General features: G+C 35.4%; 1 protein-coding gene across 2 annotated transcripts; it reads left to right on the top strand.

Moving 5' to 3' along the window:
* The first annotated feature begins 780 nt into the window (after positions 1 to 780).
* Positions 781 to 14223, top strand: LOC146157179 (ankyrin repeat and BTB/POZ domain-containing protein 1-like). Of its 2 annotated transcripts, none has more exons than XM_083386540.1 (11): positions 781 to 1334; positions 1596 to 1658; positions 2487 to 2542; positions 3291 to 3432; positions 4111 to 4270; positions 5225 to 5387; positions 6161 to 6393; positions 8060 to 8227; positions 9159 to 9253; positions 10445 to 10541; positions 12382 to 12627. In XM_083386540.1, the coding sequence occupies exons 1-11, from the start codon at positions 1273 to 1275 to the stop codon at positions 12535 to 12537; spliced, it is 1395 nt and encodes a 464-aa protein (XP_083242666.1). In that variant the 5' UTR covers positions 781 to 1272; the 3' UTR covers positions 12538 to 12627. The 2 variants fall into 2 exon arrangements, with proteins under 2 accessions (XP_083242666.1, XP_083242665.1); XM_083386539.1 differs by lacking the exon at positions 12382 to 12627 and adding an exon at positions 12635 to 14223 and having other exon boundaries at positions 784 to 1334.
* Positions 14224 to 14839: the final 616 nt, after the last annotated feature.

The raw sequence follows: 14839 nt of genomic DNA, 5'->3' as shown, positions 1-14839 counted from the left end.
TACAATTTACAAAGATGATTTATTGGTGACAAAACCTTTCTGATGCACGCAAGTTCTGTTACATGGTTGCATCGGCATTCTGTTGGAATCAATGCGTGGTGTAAACTGATTGACGAAACTTGAAGTATTTGAGGCAGATTGATCCTTTAATTAGAGATTGATAGCTAGTTACTCGCTTTATATGCTATACAATACTTTAGCTGAAAGATGGAGATGAAATTGTGGATCATTTATGGTTTATTGCTGTTGCCATTGTTATAGTAGATAGATCAAGCTGCCACATTTGAATATGTTTTTACTTTAAATTATGTTTAAACTGTTAATTTCAAACGGGCATTTTACCTTATATTATTTTTCAAAAAGGCAGTTAGATATATCAGGGTATTTATTTCATTTCTTGATATACAAACTGTAACAGCTTGAAGTAAAATTATACATAGCCTACAGGTAAAACTACAATTGCAAAGTTTACACAGAATTTTACAATATTTATATTTGTTTAGGTGCTGGTCTAGAATCCTACCACTTTTTTGTAGACTAACGAAACGAGATTGTCAAAATTGAAATTGCGAAAAGAAATAATTATGTTAGTATTAATATCAATGAAAGTAGCTATTTGACTGGACGGCCCTTTTATGCTTGCACCAATGTGTAATTATTTATTGATTTGGGTTTGGGTGGTGGTAGTATTAAATTTAAAATTCAGATTTTTGCATAATTAAAATCACTTTGTTATCTGGTAAATAGTCTCACGAGTGTCTGGCCAGCCTGAAAAGTATGGCAGATCTTGACGAGATCTTGCAGGTGCACGACGAAAAAATCCGGATGAACTGGTGCAACAAAGGTCAAAAAAGTTCACCTCGGGTGAACTTTATGATTTTTTGATGTACTCTGTATTGCATACCTTGCACTGTGCACGTATGCCACACAAGCATTTTACATATTTTGGGTACAGTTCAGATTTTTTTCGGGGTGCAATTTTACAAGTTGAAAAAAATTTGCTGATGCACTTGCTATACTTTCCACAGTGACCTACAGGTTATTTGACCAGATCGCTCTTTTATGCTTGCAAATTCTGTTAGTGATTTTATGTCAATTTGAATTACTTCGGTGGCTGGGTAGGGGCATTTAACTCTATTTTTCCTAATTTTACCATTGAATGTTTTTTTAGAGAGAATAAACTCTGTATGGCTCTTCTGACATTGAATTTCTGTATCTTAAAATCGACTGGGCACCTGTTTTCCCAAAGTAAAAGGCAGTCAACTAATCAAAATGACAAGTTACCAACATTCACTTTTCTTGTGCTGTAAAAGTGGCGATTTGCAACAGTTGAAGTAAGTGAAAAAAATACTTTTATAGTGTAACGATTGTCACTTTATTTTCCAACATTAATTTTTTAATATTAAAACACTTCATACAATAATTTATATAAAACTAAATCATACTGAAGTGGTGTGGCCAGTAACATTTGTATTTAATTGTGATAGTTTGAATTGAAATCCTGTAATGTTTGGATTTTTTGTATGTAATTTTAGTGTGAAAGCTTGTTTGTTACCATACCACCAATGTATTGCCAAAACATTGTTTAATTTTAGGAACCTCTATGAGGAAAAAAATGTTGAGTTGAATGTTCATGATCATTGGGACACCTCACCATTGTAAGTAAAACACTGCAAATGTTACATTTCCCTGTTGTTTTACTGAAACCTGACACATGTGTCATTGTGTTTAGGGTTACTCTCCAGGAAATTCTCGGGATTTCCCGTGAAATAACGATCCCGAATCCCGGGAAATTTTTTTTACAATCCCGGTTATTCGGCAACAAAGCGAAACTTAAAAAAAACATTGTCATTTTTGACTAATATAAAGAAAAAAATATTACCAAACCTATTAAAGTTGTTGCCTAAGTTTCTTTAGTTGCGATTACCAGCGGAAAAATCCTAATTAAATTTATTTTACTGATAAAAATGCGCCCTGCATGCTTGTGTTTTTTAAATAAAAGCAAATAAGGGTCCAGCCTTCAATACGACAAAGTCTTGTAAGATTGCAGAAGCAATACTACAGAACATAAACGAGCTTAATTAAATGTTTAGAGCTAATATAAAGTAATTTTAAACATCATAATGACGTAAATAGGACACGAAAATTGCGTCAAGATTTCCGGGAATTTTTATTTTTCCCGTTTCCCGGGAGTGAAAAAATCTGAGAAAAAGAGGAACCCTAATTGTGTTACGGTGAAGTAGTAATTGGATATCAATTTTTTAACAGCCTATGTTGCTTATATGATGTCAGCTCATTTCTGGTCTCCAGTGAGGGCCATTTTAAGTGATTTCAAGGTCAAATGACAATTATTTGTTTTATTTTAATAGATATGTTGTTTGCAAACTTTCAAACAGTCATAATATTTTCCCTAAGTCAAATATTGGACTTAGAATAGCCTGGTCATAAAATTGAGTGCAATAACTCATTACTGAATTTGTTTGCAGATATTACGCTTGTCTATGTGGGCACTACAAAATAGTGGAGTATCTGCTGCAGAATGGTTTGTCATTTTTTATGTTTTGGTGTAATTCCTTTGCTTGCATGCTTATAATCTATGAACCATTATTTCTACAATAAAATATCATTACTCTCTCTATAACTAAACTATTAACTTTGGAAATTTGAATCTAGGATTGCACAGTTTTAAACAATACATTATTGGTAGTCATTACTGTCTAGTTTTCCTAAAAAAACTTGAGTGGGCAAATGATCTAATGTATTACTCAAACAGTCCATCTTTATTATGATATTCGGTTTAGGTCATAGTGGTGTAATATGACTGTGGAATGTTTAAGCCTCTGCAATTGAGTAATACTTTGTGCGTAAAGTATGTCTCATTGAGTTAACATTGCAAATTTAATATTTTGTTGTAGTTGTTAGATAGTGAAAGATTTATACACATGCACATACAACAACTATTTCCTAACCTTCTAAAGTAGCATTTAGATTCGCAGTAATAGCTTTTGTATACTAGTACAACAGAAATATTCAATAGACTAACCGAATCAGTCATCAATGATGCAAGCAAGAATTGCTAGAAAAAAACACCACCATGTGGTGAGGTTCGAACTCACAACCACCGGAATTGTAACTCGACAAACTGAGCTATACAGGTTCAGAGGAAAGAGAGCTGACAAACAACCATGACACCATTGCTTGCTGCATCCTGTTAGTACAAACAATTTCATATTGAAGGGAATCTACAGTACCTGTTGTTAGATAATAACATTATATACTATTCGTTTTAGGTGCAAAGTGCCCTGAAAATACTTTTGATGGGGAAAGGTGTATATACGGTGCATTGACAAATGAAATCAAAAATCTGCTCAAAAATTGGAAGCAGTTTAATACCTCGGGGTCAAACAATAAGCATTATGAAATGCTCACAATGTAAGAATTAATCTGAAACATAAGCTAGTTGGTTTTATTTATATGACGTATTTTGCATCATATTTAAGTTACAATATTTTTATTTGGCTGTTTTAATCTGTAACACACAAAGTGATTGTGTTAAACTTTATAATTTGAGAACTAGCGATAGAAGTTTGCTATTTTTAATTACAAAGACTTTAGCTATTACTATACTACTAGTGATGTCTAATAATGTCGTATCAGGACTGATTCTCGATCCCAAATTAATATAGAAATTTCAGCCATGATTTCCAATCCAACATAGCCATAATTCCCTTAAAGGTGAATTTTTTTATATAATTAATTAGATAACAACTGGAGGTAACTAAATTTCCTAATTCTAATGCAAATTTGAGCCTAATATCGGGTAAATATTGCATTGAAGTTTGATTTTTTCCAATTTGTTAGTTTGAGCATAGTAATGACATCATTTGGCACTTGATCGGACCATGTTACTTTTAATCCACAATATTGATATTGGACATCCCTAACGACTAATCGATTGTTGTTTTTTCTACCAACCTTAAAATTGTGTAGCACTGAATATGTGATATTGGAAATCACCTTGACCCTTGCAAGATAAATAAAAATTCCGAATTATTAACTTTGGTAGATTATTCTACTGTAATTCAGTGTACATTTATTATTTGTACGTAGCTTGTTGGAAAAAGGACATTTCAGCGATGTGACGATCATTGTTCACGGAAAGTCATTTAACTTGCATCGCTTCATCCTAGCAGCCCGTTCACCCTATTTCTCTGACGCATTTTGCAACAAGTGGAAAGGAAAATCTACAATCATAATAAACAATCCAATGGTATGCAGAAGAACATATCTGCCAAAATTCAGTCCAGATAATTTTAAATAATTAAAGAATAATAATTTCCAGTTTGAATGAACAGTAATATTTTTTATCGAAACTTTTAGATTAGATTTTATAACTTAGGCTAAAGATGAACAAAAAAGGTTAGGCTATATTTTCAGATTTTTATTTATTATTACCTCTGTAAATTGTCATAGTTAAGATGTACAGTGTTAGAAAATTAGCCAATCACTCCAATTTTTAGACAATTTTTTTGCCATTACAAAAAATGAACTTTATCATTTCAGCTTATTTTTTTAGAATTTAGTCTATAGATTTAACTAATTTAACAAATTGCTTTTTGTAATGCAGTGGTTTTTCAATTAGAGTCCATGGGCTCTTAGAGGTTATTGAGGAAGTTTAAAGCTTTTTTTTTTAATTCACTGCCCTGATAAATCTTATTAATAGAAGCACATATTTTTTTAAGTTAATATATTGACCGCCATTGCAATGTAGGAGTTTGTATAAATACTGATATAACATAGCCTAATAGGGGTAAATTGTGCCAGTTTGATACATCTACATCGAAAATGATTAGGACCCCTCCCAATGTAGAAACCTAAACGGGTGCGCCTCTAAAAATTTAGGAAGCCCAGTTGTATATTGGGATGTCCTGAATTAGGGGTGTCCTATAATTTCGGATTAGAGTAACACCCCATGGCAATTGACAGAATTGGTGTTTGTCTGGTACTGGGATGCTATTTAGAAAACTTGAGCCATAATTTGGAATCCAATGCAGCGATTCTATCTTGTAACTAAACTTCTCAACACTAATGAAGGTTTAATTGACCTAATAACTTGGAAAATATTTCCATTGGGTATGGGTATCACAAGTAAATGTCAAGTATTGGACAAGAGAAAAATTACGAATCATTTAAATTTATGTTGATAAATATGTATTTTTTCCAGGTTTCAGTGAATGGCTTTTCGTCGGTGGTACAATACATCTACACCGGACGAATGAGTATGCAGAGCAGTGCCGTAGCGGACGTACAACGATTAGCACGCAACTGTCAACTCACATTGCTTCTCCATGAAATCTCCCGAGTCTTGGGCACAGCTAAAGAGCTATGTAAGAAACTGGATATGGCCGACACTTAATTTATTTTTCCATAAAGTGTGGTATGCTATACGCTTCATAGTTTAGTTTACGCACGCATTATACACTCTGTGTCTTACCGGCAACAAAACCCCTGTCTTGAGGTGTGTTTACTATTTTATGTAAAAAAATTAAACCATAGTGGGAGTTTATTTCTGATAATTTAGTGACCATTTTACGCTTTGAGTATGTGTTGCTTTCTAATAATTTTAGTGACCTTTTTACAGTGTTGTAATGGTGTCAGTTCACTGCCTTCGAATGGCTTGACTTGACTTTCATATTTTGGACAAATGACTTAACTTGAATTAAATGGTTGAAGTTATATGTTTTTATTACGCATTTTTTTAAAATTTTTGCACATAAACAGGTTTCTTGGTATATGTTGTTCTTGTGTCATTTTTATTACTTCGGTTATTGCTCATAATTGAATGAGTATGCCAATTTTAAGAGTTTAAACTTCAAAGTTTTTCCTTTGTGACAAGGACTTGGCTGGAAATTGACTTGCACAACCGATGACTTGGACTGAATTAGTATTTAGTTGAATCGATTTACCTTGGACTTATACGATTTAAGTCAAGTCATTTGAAAACGGGACTTGAGCACACTTAGGTCGAGTCATGCAAAAAAAAAAAACACATCATTCACATATTTTTCAGCCATGCGGTTATACACAAAACTAACTATATAGGCTTATACATCGCAAAAACCAAAACATAACTTATGTGCGTTGTTCCGGTGCGCGACAGGGAACCTGAAGCCGACCTTCCGCAACCGCGTCAACGTGCTGACCGTAGAAAGCGAAGAGTGCCGTCGTCGCTTGCTGACCGACCTACGTCTGCTCGCCGACCACGTGGTACCCCCGGCGGTGCGAGATTGGGTTCCCGACGGCATCTTGCCCTTCACAAGAATGTGGCGCCTGGTCGATCTTTTTCCCGACGTCAGTTTCGTGGTAGAGGGCTACTACTTCTTGGCGCACCGGGTAAGGATTTTTTTGACGTGATTTTCGAGGGTGTCCTTTTCTGAGGTAGAACGTCACAATTTAAAGTTTCCCATTGCCGAACGAATTTTTTGTATTAATAAGTAGAACTCATAGTTAAAACATGAGTTAAAACAGACGTTTTTTATTCATTCTTTCGAATTAAAGAACGATGCCACTTGGCGAAATGTATTTACCTTCTAAACAAAACGTCTGAATCTGTTTTTACTCATGTTTGTAACTATGATTTTTACTTGTTAATATACGCGTTAGCGAGGCAGTGATTGACTGACTAAAACCTGCCGCCGATGGTCCTGGATTGTATAAAGATACACCATAATGTTATATTGTTTAGAACTTGGTACTATACCTCTATGATAACAGCCTAAATGCAGAAAGTTGGACTCCAACTTCTTGGCGCACCGGGTTAGGATTTTCTATATGATTTTTAAAGGTGTGTTTTTATAAAGGTTGAATGTCAAAATAGACAGTTGCCCGTTGCGGATCGAACAAACGTTTTTTTAAATTGAAAATAACTTGGTATACTATACTTCTATGATTACAGTCTAAATGCAGAATGTTGGGCTCCTACTTCTTGATACCCCCGGGTTAGGATTGTCGATGTGATTTTTGAGGGTGTGCTTTCTGAGTTAGAACGTCAAAATAGACAGTTTCCCTTTTCCGGTCGAACACAATATTTTTTTTTAATTAAAAAAAATTGGTACTATACTTCTATGATAACAACCTAAATGCAGAATGTTGGGAGAACAAATGAACCATAATAAACGGAAACGGTCCCAAAAGTTCATTTTTTAGATTTCTACTCATATTTAATGTTTTGTTTGCTTCGAGACCATGTTCTATTAAAAACCAGCCTTTGCTATATTTCTCGAAAGCGTGCAAAAATCAGCCCCTGGCTATATTTCTCAATAGCGTGCAATTGGCCGAGCAAAGAGTCACACCTTGTGCAATTGAATCCCACTTCGCTTCCATATCCTTGTTTGTTGCTGTTTGTGTCACGCTTTGTGAAGCCACGGCTAAACGAAGTATTCGTGTCCTTCCAAGCAATTCGGCGCAAGCTTTGTAGAGCCATTGGATCGTACGAGTATTGTAAAGGCAAAACGTACACGCCCAACCTTTTGAGATACATGCGCGCTCGCCATGAGGCTAATATAGATGGCTTTCAACACTTTGCAAGAAATTGTCTTTAGTATTTTACACAGTAAATTCACGACTTTTAAAATTGGCACGGGGTTTGGCAACTTATTTTTGGTACTACTCATTTATAAAGTTATTGTCAACAGGTATTTAAAAGAGCAAAAACATATAGGCAATTTTCAATCGGTGCTAAATTATAATTGCCAGAAGACTATACTATTGGTTTGAAGATGGTAATCTTTCCAAGAAAACTTTGCCTGTAGGCCACTAAGCAAAATTTTAGGTTAGTGTGACAGCCTTGAAAGAATTAGGCCATGAAAATACATAACTTCCAAAGAAGTTTGATAATCAGTCACAAAGCCAAAAGGAAAGGAAATCGACATCATATTGATAAAGACGTTTTGAAACGCAATTGTATCATCATCAGTTGATGAAACGTCTTGTTAACCGCTCAAAAATGATTACACTGTACACCAAATTCGCGTAGTTGAACAACGCCTTTACATTGCAGGCCTTCTTCTGTGTGGCCAGCGACTATTTCCGAGCCATCTTGGACGACCACTTCCATGAGAACCCAGATCCCGAGGACCCGAGTTCGATTCCCGTCTACGCAATCAAGCAGATCGGACACGAAGCTTTCGAGAACATTGTGATCTACATCTACACCGGGCAATTCGATGTGGGTTAAACGTGTTAAACCTTGTTAGAAATAGGCCTACGTACGCACAGTATATAACTAACAGTGTTGCAATGAATTGTTTTCAATTGACTTAACTTGAGTCTTATAATTTGACTGACTTAAGCCTATCAGACAAATAAATTGTAAAATTGGGTTATTTTCCTCAAATTGTCCACGCAAAAATATTAACTTACTGTATATTTCGCGTTTTTTGTTATTTTTCAGTTAAGTTATTGCTAATACAATGGTAACAATTTAGCATTCTATTTTTATGGATTGGAATTGACTTGGTCTAATTTATGAAATGACTGGGACTTGACTTGCTATTTATTCAAAAACTAGAACTTAACTTATTTTACAAATTACTTGACTGGGGCTGAAATCAATTAAAAAATGACTTGTCTACAACACTGATAGCTGGTATATGCCAATTGGAATTTGAATAATAGTACCAATTCTATTTGACCATGCTGTTAGAATAACTTAAAATTCATCGCCTTATCGCATTCAAAATATTATCTATTTGTTTGCACTTTATAATAGTGACTCAGCAAGAAAATGCTGTTTATTTTTATGTGTTTTGTATTTTGTACGTCTATAAAGAACGTACTGAAGGCCATTAGATGGAAAGTAATTTGTGTAGAATGGCATAACGTTGAAATTAAGTGTTCTAACCTGAGGTATGTTTGATAAAATTGCGGTTTATACTCAATTATTACGCGTAATACAGTTTGGTTGCTATCGCATGACTTGACTTGCCTTGCCATGACATTGACTTATACTATAGGACTTGACTTGGGGGAAACTTTAAGTGACACTTGTCTTGGAAATCACAGGACTTGGACTTAATTATTTTGCAACTTAATCCATTAAAAATGACTTGTTTACAACACTGCGACCACGTTGCATTTATTTTTTAATATATATCCAGTCAAACGACCAGTCAGTTGTTCTGGACACTCTCTGTACCTCTCACATGCTTCTACTAAACCAGCTGACCAGGAGATGTAGCCAGGTGCTGTCAAGGTATATGCTGTTATAATCGTTTTTTTTTTGTTGCATTTTCGGTCATTAGACAACACACAATGCCCGAATAAGTTTAACGTTAAAGCGTAGTGTAAATTTAAGAATCCACGCGACTTTACTGCCTTTCCATGTAAATATAGCGCTTATGTTATACTTATCCCCAAAAATGCACTTCAAACAACGACTATTCAGGTCGTAGTTTCGGTCTTTCTTGGACTTTTGTAGTTTTCTGTCATTGGTGATTGAACTTGAAACAAAATAATAATCAACTAACAGATACGAGAGTAGGTAAAATAGCATTACTAGTATTACACTGGTCAACAGAATTTTTTTGCACGGGGTTTTCCAACTTATTCTGGTGTATTTGGCCACTGATGAAATCTGTCTTTATTTTTTTCCTATTACATCAAGTTTTGGAGTTTAAACTATTTTAGCGAAAACTGCTATTTTACCCTCTGAATAAAAAAACTGCTTCTGGATACCAATATTGTAATTCTGAAATAATATATAATATATCAGCCTATTTCTCGTTGAATTTCCTGATCAGCATTAAATTCCTGTTTAAATATGTTTTGTAGCTATTATTCTTGCTTCATCCTGTATGCTATAGATACATGCTATAGATACACACCCTGGATGAAGTTGGCGTTGCTGCGTATTTGAGGTGCTTGAGTGATGACTCCGCCTCCCCCCACTGCGTTTTAACAGCTCACAATTTTTTAAGTTTGTCGAGCTCTATCATGGGCCTATTACAATCAATTTATAACGTCCTGCAAGGATAAAATCTTGTGTTGTAGTGGTAATATAGATTATTGTCCATTGCATTCCTAAACAAATTGGCGTACTTGAACTCTTAGAAGGTCAATTCCGTTACCATTTTGCAAAAATGGCACATACGAGTGCCAAAACTTTATGTAATAGAGAAAAGCTGACAACAGATTTAAAATGAGCTCTCCAAGCTTACCTTAAAACGCTTCTCAAAGTTTATGCAAGAACGAAAGATTACTTTTTTGTTGACCAGTGTTATCGGTTAAGGAACAGTAGGCCTATGGTGCAATATTGCTTATGGCGTAAATATTGAAAAGGTTTGACAAATGTTTATTAGATAAATACAATAAGATAATAAAGTGAATAAATCCAAATGTTTTTTATTTAGATGCGTTGTTTTTAAGACTACATATTTCATTGTAGATTCCTAGACGAAGGCAATGTGGTGGATTACTATACAATGGCGAAAAACTTAGATCTGGCCAAGCTCGAGTCGAACTGCGTGCAATATATGGCTCAGGTGAGTGGTGACTAAAGCTCCTAGCAGTGTTGTAAACAAGTATTTTTCGAAGACTTGAGGCCAAGACAATTTATTTGCTAAATAACTGTTGTCCAAGTCAAGACGTTTTCAACGAATAACGAGTCAAGTCCCAGTCAATTTATTTGCAAAATAGTTTTTGTCTAAGTCAAGTTACAGTCCAGATCATTGCCACAATCAATTATAATTTACACAATTGGCATACATTTTCTATTTATAAAACTGCTGAACGCGTTTAGTCATGAGCAATATTTCGCAAAAAACATCAAAAACGAAATATATAGCAAGTTAAGATTTTTACATTTACCAATTGACGTTAACGACAAAAGTCCAATTAAATATATGTTTCAACGTACTTAGTGTACGGTATATATCGGTCATGTTCAAATGGCTAATCGCGATCCGGTTCCGGATCTTTTCAGCGTTTTGTTCGGATCTTCCAATGTAGTCTTGAAAACATGAACTTTCTACAGTGTTTTCATGTGAATACCAATTGCCAGTGTTGATGAATTTTGTAAAAAATCAAGCATAGTGCGAGACTTCCAAATGCTAATCTTTGTGAGCGTTTGAGGATATCAGTAAGCCACGGAAAGTCCCAATTCGATGCTATTGTAAGACCTAAAGTCTAAAACAGGGGTCGGCAACCTACGGCCCGCGGGCCGGATGCGCCCCGCCAATGTAATTTATTAGGTCCGCCGCCTCTTTGACAAACTGGATACGAGTCCATTTCAAATACTTTTTGACTATTTTAACTACGTAAGTGCGAAAAAATTTCCCGCTTCGCGCGAATGATCTTTCTACGTCCAACTTGTTTACTTTTTGATGCGGTCTTTTGAACTAGATCAGCGCTTCTTTACCGTTAACGGAAAACGTATTATATTTTTAACCTATTTATTTTCGGCAATGTAATAAAAACTTGCCAGAAATTTAAAAGAAATGCTGGTATATCTAAAAAATCGCGCTCGCTTCGCTGGCCATGTGCGCCTGGAAGTTATCGCGTTTCTTAAAACTATTTTATTATATTTTTCATTTGTAGTATGGATAACAACGTTTGGGCTCGAATTTTAAATCAAACAACGCTTTTTTTCGCGTTGTGCGCCAATACTTACTGCCTTATTAAATGTATTTAAACACGTTTTTAAGTGAAAAAACACAATTTTTCTCAGTTAACATTTTGTGCGGCCCACAAAGACCTTTCTGAGTTTGGTTTTGGCCCGCGACTAGAAAAAGGTTGCCGACCTTGGTCTAAACCAACCTATCATTGTTCTCACTAAAACCTTAGTGCTGTATAGCACACTTCACTTATGGGTTTTACAAAGTTATCAATATTTTGTAGGGTACATTTACATAAATAAAGCACCATAATAATTAAAGCGTGTCCAATATGTTTACTATTCGTATTTGGTGGATCATCATGTTGTCAGGTTTGGCTGTGATGGATCATGGCAGAAATAATTTGAACACCCCTGGTATATATCATTGAGCTAAAAGTATCGCGATTCGATCGGATACCAAATGACGTCATTACAATAGTCTAACCTAACAAGCAAAAATTAACCAAATTGCGAAGTGCAATGGTAATGATTTATCTAAGTTGTATCGCAAAACATGACTGTAATGCGCAAATAAATTTGTTATCGGACCGGCATCGTTACCATCCTAGTATCGGACAAATACCGATGGCTCAGAGCCACACAATAGGGGCCAGCCCGAAGCAGCGCACCAAGAAGTAAAGGCAGCGAAAAATTTTGCATAATCTTTTAAAATAAAGATAGATTAGGATTCCTTGATATTTATTTCAAACTATTGATGAAATCTCTAGGTATTATACTCTCGTTTTACTTCGGGTCACATTGATGTTCATTCCACGGGTTACTATCTCACTTGTCATCGGGTAACGGCTCTGATCCGGTACCAACGGACATTCCCTATCAGTGAAAATCGGAAAACTCCGCACACTGCGGTTGGCCACCCCTGATGTACAGCAAACGAAACACAATCATCCGAAACAAAACAAAAACGCAAAACGATAAATCCCGCTTACCCCCAATGACCGATTTTCCGTCTCCCGCCAGGATCTAGAAAAGATGGCAACGCGAGAGGACTTCGCGGCCCTCGTGGAAGCTGACGCGAAGGCAGTGAACGATCGACAAGCAGTCGACTCCATCCCTCTAGTGGACGACATACGTCACCACGTGACCAACTCGGTCGGATCGATTTCGCAACTGGACGAAGCCAGCGACAAGATGGCGGCACTGGACGTACTATTGTCCAGACTTGGCTGCGAATGCTAGTTTTTTTTAGCTCTATCAACCCTAGCTGTCTATGCCCGATACGTTGCGAACGCAATACTGTGGTGTGTACCCCAGGATTATTACGCATCATGCCTTGCCGTTTTATTAAGTTGTGCCGATCAATCTACAAGCCTAATCGTGCCTTTTTTGTTGTAATGTTGTTTTACGAACCTAGCTAAAGCGATCAAATAAATTAAGCAAAATTAAGCGCCCTTTGCTCTTCTAAATTTTTTTGTGATTTACAAGAGCATAAGGGCGCTCTTAGCCACAATAAAAAATATTGTTGTGCTTCTGCCTAATCTAATTTTCACAAAACCGCCGTTTATCCACTTAAGTGAAAATTGCCGCTGTAACAATTCTTAAGTCATCCCAAATAATAACCGTTTATTTTAACCTTGGCGTGCGTAGTCTTTTATGCAAGTATCTTCGGAAAAAAAATGCTTTAAAAGCTTGGATAGTTTCTTTTGTGGTGTGGTCAACAGGGATTTCTAAATGTTTAGCTTTTTACATTTGCTCGCCCCTGAATCATTGTCGTCCATCAGCGTGTGTAAAATGGCATAGCGCAATACGGTTTCATAGCGCAATACGGTTTTGATATTTGTGAAACTTGATTTCGAAAAAAAAACGTTAAACAGATTAGCGTGGATATACGGCATTTAAATGTTCGTGAAATTTGATTTTGCAAGAATGTTGGCCGTTTGCTTTTGCAAATCCGGTGTTGAATATCTGTAAAATTGAAGTTTGCTTTTTTAAACAATTCTTTGCAAATAGGGTGTTTACTGACGGACCTGCCATTCACAAAAAAATCTTTAAAATTTGTTTCAGAAAACAAGTAAACTTTTATTTTTCTCATAATCTGCTATTCTGTCACACTTGCGTTTTCCTGACATTTTTGGGTAACAATAAATTATTTCGAATATTTGAGGGATCCTTTTGACTGCTGTTGGTATTGCGCCTTTGATACTCTGAGTCAAATTTAGCTAAAGTAACACTTTTGGCTTTAGATTTTGTTTCCAAATGAAACAAATTGTTGTATTTGGCGCATATTGTGTTTCTTCATTAAGATTGCGGAAAATTTGTTTTTCAACAAACTGTTAGTTTATGTACATTTATTCAAATCGAAATGCTTTTTTATTAGCAGGTTCTCGCAACATCTTGGTGGTTTTTTTTTCGAGAAATCTCTCAATTGTACCTAACCTCCCTTTTCATTAACTCAGAGTGGAATGTATTTACGTTGTTTGCACTTATATATTTTATTTTTATCAGTTATCACTTCATCCAACAGTTACAAACTCGTTCCCTTCCCTTATATTTGTTCCTTTTTGTACGTGTCGTTATTATTTGTAAAATAAACCTAGCGATACTATTAAGCACTTTTGTTCACCCCAAATAGGTTTCGTATTAATCCGTATTTAGTTAGTTGTTGTGTTATATATCATTCACTTTTTCGAAAGTCGATAAAAACTAAAAAGTTGATAAAAAACGCTTTGAAAATTGAAAAGTCAACCACGGTTTTAAACCTTAAAGTTATAGTCTTAACGTAGCTCAGAGCAAGCCTAGGTGTTTTTATCGTTGCTAAAGGTATTTAAAATGCCCATACCAAGATAGGTTACTCCCTATAAAATTTGCCATAAATTAGCCCATTTCGGGTAAAAGATCATTTCGACAATATTTCAAAAAAAATTTGAATTTTTTATACAAATAGTTAACGAAGGATTTTCAAATAAATTAAAACACACTACGGGCTTATCAAAGACAAAAAGTGATAGATAATTTAGCCCGTTTTATTTTACCATGCTTAGGCCTACCTAATATTCTTTCTTAAGCTTGTTTTCCTTTTTTTTACTGAAAAATGTAGAAATTCATTAAGGCAAATTTGACCTTATTCTTCAGCTCCTTGTTGTGGCGTAGCGGAAACGCACTCTGGTTAGAAACCGCTACGCCCGAGTTCGAACCCGGTTAAAGGTAAAATCTTTCCCCGGTAGC

This window comes from Ascidiella aspersa, chromosome 4, assembly GCF_963924565.1.
Source record: "Ascidiella aspersa chromosome 4, kaAscAspe10.2, whole genome shotgun sequence".
In the NCBI taxonomy this organism is placed as follows: Eukaryota; Metazoa; Chordata; class Ascidiacea; order Phlebobranchia; family Ascidiidae; genus Ascidiella; species Ascidiella aspersa.
Note: the sequence above shows the minus strand (reverse complement) of the source record. Positions and strands in the feature narration are given on the sequence as shown.

What these genes read in the sequence shown, in the direction of transcription:
- LOC146157179 (XM_083386539.1), top strand. Translation starts at nt 1,273, where the DNA reads ATGACAAGTTACCAACATTCACTTTTCTTGTGCTGTAAAAGTGGCGAT. An exon ending in GGAGTATCTGCTGCAGAATG is followed by an intron (nt 2,543 to 3,290) that starts GTTTGTCATTTT and finishes TATTCGTTTTAG; the next exon opens with GTGCAAAGTGCCCTGAAAAT. An exon ending in GCGTGCAATATATGGCTCAG is followed by an intron (nt 10,542 to 12,634) that starts GTGAGTGGTGAC and finishes GTCTCCCGCCAG; the next exon opens with GATCTAGAAAAGATGGCAAC.